Source organism: Halyomorpha halys, unplaced genomic scaffold (genome assembly GCF_000696795.3).
Source record: "Halyomorpha halys isolate HHAL.00 unplaced genomic scaffold, Hhal_1.1 Scaffold54.1, whole genome shotgun sequence".
In the NCBI taxonomy this organism is placed as follows: Eukaryota; Metazoa; Arthropoda; class Insecta; order Hemiptera; family Pentatomidae; genus Halyomorpha; species Halyomorpha halys.
In genome coordinates, this window is record NW_027108734.1 from 330613 (window position 1) to 336417 (window position 5805).

The 5805-nt window shown below is 31.2% G+C and overlaps 1 protein-coding gene across 3 annotated transcripts in view; it reads right to left on the reverse strand.

Moving 5' to 3' along the window:
- Nucleotides 1–3181: 3181 nt before the first annotated feature.
- LOC106692386 (fructose-1,6-bisphosphatase 1) overlaps nt 3182–5805 on the reverse strand; it is a 19246-nt gene continuing 16622 nt past the window's right edge. For all 3 annotated transcript variants that reach the window (XM_014438317.3, XM_014438314.3, XM_014438316.3), the window contains exon 9: nt 3182–3459. In XM_014438317.3, the coding sequence (XP_014293803.1) occupies nt 3259–3459 (201 nt within the window). In that variant the 3' untranslated portion in view covers nt 3182–3258. The remainder of the gene's footprint in view (nt 3460–5805) is intronic.

Genomic DNA, 5805 nt, shown 5'->3' on the forward strand with positions numbered 1-5805 from the left:
TTTCATTTTCATTTTAGAAATTGTTAATTAAATTATTAGTTGTATCATTTGAGATCAATATTGTACTTACCTACCTTAAAAATTGTATAGCCTCCACAATGCCCTAATAGTCAAGACTATAATAATTACATTTCACTTATGTCTATCATTTTTATGTGTTGTTTAGGCACCGATCGATAGATGTCATCCGGTCGGACCATATTGGATGTAATTTTTTTAATGAATAAAATTAAAAAAAAAAAAACACCTTCGGAGAAGTATGTGTATAGTTGTTCATAGTTCATTAGTTGCAGCATAACACATATGACATTCGCTACTTTAATTGTGCAGAAGTTTGCATCATACATAAATTGAAACAATGCCTTACATTCAGTCTAATCTTGTTCAACACTCAAATTTACCTCAGGAATCCATTAGACATAGATGTTATTATTACAATTCAAATTAAAACTAGTTTGAAGTACTATAGAGGTAGTCCATAACGTTTGTTTTCGTAGGAGTAGTAGTTTTCATAATATTTCCCAAATTAAATTCATTTTGGATGTTTTGTATTATGAAATACTAGGAGTATTCATGATGTTTAGTTTAACATGTTAAAGTGTGTTAAATGGAGAAATATTTCCTTCTTTTACCATGTTAAAACGATATAACATATAACATGGCTGAGAATCTGTTACTAGGTTAAATGGAGATGACGTCACGTAACAGACCAACAGAGCTTGTCACCATTTTATTTGTTGTGTTAGGTTACTTACTCGTAGTTTCTGTTTTGTTTTTCCTTCTTTTGTCTTGTGTTTTGGACCTTTTAAAAACGACAATCAGTAGCCAAACTTTTACACTTCTACTTTTCAATTATTTTAGTCATGTGGTAATAAATTACTGTAATCAAAACTTAGAAGGAAACAATATCATTGTTTTGGAAGGAAAGGTTACTAAACAAGTTGCTCAGAAAATCCGCTAGGAGCTCTAAACATTTACCATTTAATATGAATTTTAATAAGGCTGCTCACAATGCTATACTTATAATATTTAACATGGTAAAACATTTTACATTTAACACAATCTCATGAATACCCCTAGTTCTCTCTCAGGAACTATTAAACGTACAAAAGTCTACTATGCCTTATAGAATACTACAGAATATGCTTTATATATACTAGAGAATTTAATCTACTTTAAATAATATGCTATGTAGTTTGTTAGTGTTATAAGGATATATAGCTCCGAATGATAAATGAGCTAAAATTGCAGGTTTTCTGTACTACTGTAATAAACTTCAGGAGACGTGCATCTTGAATACTTCAATATTTACTTTTTAATGATATTTTCCTTATTCTTTGTATAGTCTAGGTAAAAACTTAACCATTTTTTTTTTATTGTGTATTATTATTGGGTTATATAATAAATTCGTAGCTTTTTTTACTGGTGATTTCAATAAAAACTTCAGATTCTTGTAAATATTTTTAATGCATTGTATATGACCCATTTTGATACATTACATGTTGCCATCTTTCAGGTAATTTTTTAATTATGTCCTACCAGAACTTATTCTCTTCTATTTCTTATTTTGCTATCATTTAATTTATATATTTATATATATGGTGTGAATGAGCTCTATGATTCATAATACCATCGTCTAAAAATATGACAGAATATGTTGTGTTGTAAAATAAGTTTCTAGTGTTTTTCAATTTAATCTTCTCTGTGTCTATAAAATCATATTTACTTCATCAATAATGTTTATATATTCTAAAAAAGGATTATTTAATGTGCTTTCATGCATCAGTTTCAATCGAGATTCCTTGTCTTTAAGAGGTATTTTGCTTGCTCAAAATGGAAGAGAAAAAAAATTTATTTTCCTCATTTAATGATTTTTTATTTCCAAAAAAGAAAATCCGCTGCACAGATGGTTAGCGAAATTTTCAGTGTGTATGGCGATGATGCCTTAGGAGAAAGCACCTAAGTAAGCGGTTTGCTCGGATCAGGGCCGGAAATTTTTACATGGAGATGCAAAGCACTCGGGTCGTCCTTTAACTGTTCATGGCCAAATTCAAGTATTGGACACAGACAACCCTCTACGATACGGGATATTTTTATTTTGCCGTTTTTTATTTGGCCGTTATTAGCACAGTATCCATTAGGCGTTTGATTTTCCAGCGAACAGGTTCGTTTTTATTCTTTTTTTGTTTTCTTTCCCCTTTCTTTATTTTACTCTTACCACTTTCATCCATTTTCCTTATCCGCGTTATAAGTTTTATTCACTATATTAGGTGTTTTCAGATTTTTTTTTTCTATTCATTTCTTGGTATACTTTACTTATATTTTGCCTCTTTATCATCTATTATTGTTACATATATTTTCTTCCTCTCAATTTTCATATTTCAATTTTTAAATTAATAATAACTAATATGTTCATACTTCTTTGCATTATATAACTTCATTTTTATTTCATTTCCTTAATTATGTTATTTTACCCACTTTTTCAATTACCTATGTATAAATTTTATTCCCCGCTTCTCTCATCACTTCATTTTATTAATCCTATTTTGTAAAATTATTCATTTTATGTTTTTCTGTTTATACTTTCTTTTTTATTTTCTATACTTACTGTGGTTGTTATCTTGTTCTGTTTTTAGCCCTGAAGAAGGCTAGAAACTCTAGCCGAAACGTTGGCACATTAAAAATAGGTTAATCCAACTTATTTGTGTTTATCATTGACCACACCCCCAACTTTCTTCTCCTCATTCATCATCCACGGTCAACTATCTCTCATAATTATAAAATAAAAATTGATAATTTTGAGCTGCAAAATTTCATAGCTACTTAGTGGCATAGTATCTTAGGTCGACGTACAGAAGTACCTTTCACTATGGTTTGAAAAAATGTTCAAGTGTTTGGAGGAACAGTTTTTTTTTTTTTTTTACTGACTAAAATAAATAATAACGTGTATTTTTTTAATGGAATCCTCATGCAATAACTGACTAAATAAGTTAGTGAATTTACAGTCAGTTGAAGATAGAAAAAGAAAAATATTTTTTTTCTGACTGGTGGTTGAAAATTCTCAGATAATGACCCTTATATTATTTCAGATAACATATAAATTAGTATAGCAATGTCTTATAGCAACCCAATATATTTGGGCATCACTGATAGTATGATGAAACATTAATAACTTCTAATATATCATTAAAAGTTTTATTATGTATTGATGTATATTTGGAATGATGAGAATTGAAGACAGTATAACTGAGCTTTGCATCATGGTATGGCTTTTTTTTCCGATTTTTTCATGATTTCAAGTAACTCATTGACGTCATCACGGGATCCAACGAAGCAGGGTACCCTTTGATGTATATTGCTCGGTATGACGTCCAGAATCGGAGCTTTACCCGTAGTTGCTTTTCCCTCTGCCTCTTCTACCAGGAAAGCCATCGGGTTACATTCATATAATAATCTTAACTGAAAAAAAAAATAGGTCATTTTGTCCGATATATGGAGGTTTCTGTTAGAAAGGGGTTAATATAAACAAAAATTAAATAATGAAGTGTATAAAAAAAAATTAATCGTTTTATCAAATTCAAGATTCCAAAGGACTGTATTTTATACAGTACCAATACTTAATAATCCCTTTAGAGCATTCTCTAAGCTTGTTTAATCCCATTGGACTTCTTCAAAAAAAGCCTCTGTTTAGTTATTTGTTTCAAAGAAGAAACATGACAGTTTCCTACAAAATTATCGTAATTTTAAGGTATTACTGGAAAAAAAATTCACTGCCGCTGAAGCAACTCGTGAAATTATTAAGTATGATGGGGAAGGTGTCCTTGAAAAGATTAGCAGTGGAGATACGACGTTGGAAAGAAAGGACGACCATTAATAGATACTGGTGAGGTTCTGGAGGAACCTGTTGGGTCAAATCCGTCCACAAGTACTCGTGAACTTGCCAGGGATTGTGGTGTGTCGAAAGATACTGTTAGTCGCCATCTACTCTCCAAGATGAAAAAGTACAGTAGACTGGTCCCTCACGAACTTACTCCTCAGCAATCAGTAATCATTTCCAATCGAACAAAAGAAAGGTTTAAAGAACTTCATGGGTTCAAACTCCTGTGCCATTAACCATATTGTCCATACCTCGCACCATAGGAATTCCTTCAAGGGAAAAAAATTGATAATTTTACGGATGTTGATTATTAAAGAACTCTTGGATCGCAGAATTCTTTAACAGCCATCCCAAAGAATGGCATGGGATCGAGTAATTGGCTAACAGATTGCTAATGACGGTAGATAAAAATGGACTATACTTTGAGTATTAATTGTATTTTATATCAAAGAAATAAAAATGCAAATATTTGGTAGAAAAACGGTAATTTGTTTTTATACACCCATTAATACTATATTATTGTCATAGGTATTTTAAACTGTAATACCTTGCAAGTCCGTAAAACGTTTATATTATTTATAAAAACAAAATCAAACAATCGTTTTGTGGAATACATAGATACTTCTTTCTTAAATTGGAAATTCTTAGGAATGCCAGTAGAAAGATACCTCCACCAGAAATTAACGACGATGAACTGTAGAAGAAGGCTTACTGTGGAAGAAAACTCTTTTCAAGCAGTTAAAGGACTTGCTACAAAACCGAGTACAAGTGTAACGACAGTTTTTTTAAAAAACTTAAAGACCTTTGGTAAAGTAAGTTTATCTAAAGCTCCTTTATGAACTTTATGAGCGGCAGTAGCTGAAGCGTTATGAGACATACCTTTCGCCGGTTAAGCAAATCCGAAAGGATAATCAGGTGTGATGAAAAGTGGGTTGTATACGACAACACGCGTCGGTCAGGTTAGTGGTTAACTATCGACAAAAAACCAAATTTGCATCCAAAACACTTGTTTTCTATGTGGTGATCAATGGCAGGAATAATTCATTTCTCCTTTTTAACCAGAGACAAAACCATCACATCCACAACGTACTGCAATGATATTGACGACTTAAAAACTTGTCAAAAAAACAACCTGTATTGGTATACTCTTACACGACGTGTTACGAAGACCTTCAGCATCCATCTTATTCCTCAGACTTCCATCTGTCCAGTGTTAAGAGGATGGACAAAAATAAGATGTCTTTAATGCTTTATTTGTTATGGTATATAAATCATAAAAGTTCAAACTGTAGTGAGAACAAAGAACACCAACTTCGAAGCGAACACAACAAAGACTTTGTGGTGGTTTTTACACAAATAACTCACAATAACAGAATACAACGTTTATTAGGACAGACCAATATGAACGACTTACAGTGTATCTTGAGACGTAATCGCCATTGTTTACACGCATGTGTTGTTTTTGGCGGTCTCTAAAGGTACCAACCAAACAACGAAACTTAACATTTATTATTAACGAATTAAATTTATTATTATCACAACATTTATTATTATCAATTAAATTTATTATTAAATTATTACTATTTAAATTTTAACTTTAAAATAATGTATTTCAACCAAAAGTATAAAATAATTGCGGGTGGTGCCGCCACAACTACACAAAAAGAAGTCACAACAGCTAGTGATCTACAATCGATATATTCACAATTTGCCACAGAGCAACTTGTATACAATAAAAAATGAAATTTTATATCACACTTTAACATCCAGAAGTTCGGACAACTTCCTCAAAGGTAGATTTTTTCAATGATCAACAGGTCAAACACTGATTTTCTGATTTCACTTTTTAAAAAAATCCGGGATGTTTTAGTTCTAGGATTGAAAATTTGATAACACGTTGGTGAAAATTTATAGGTAATCAGGGTAAA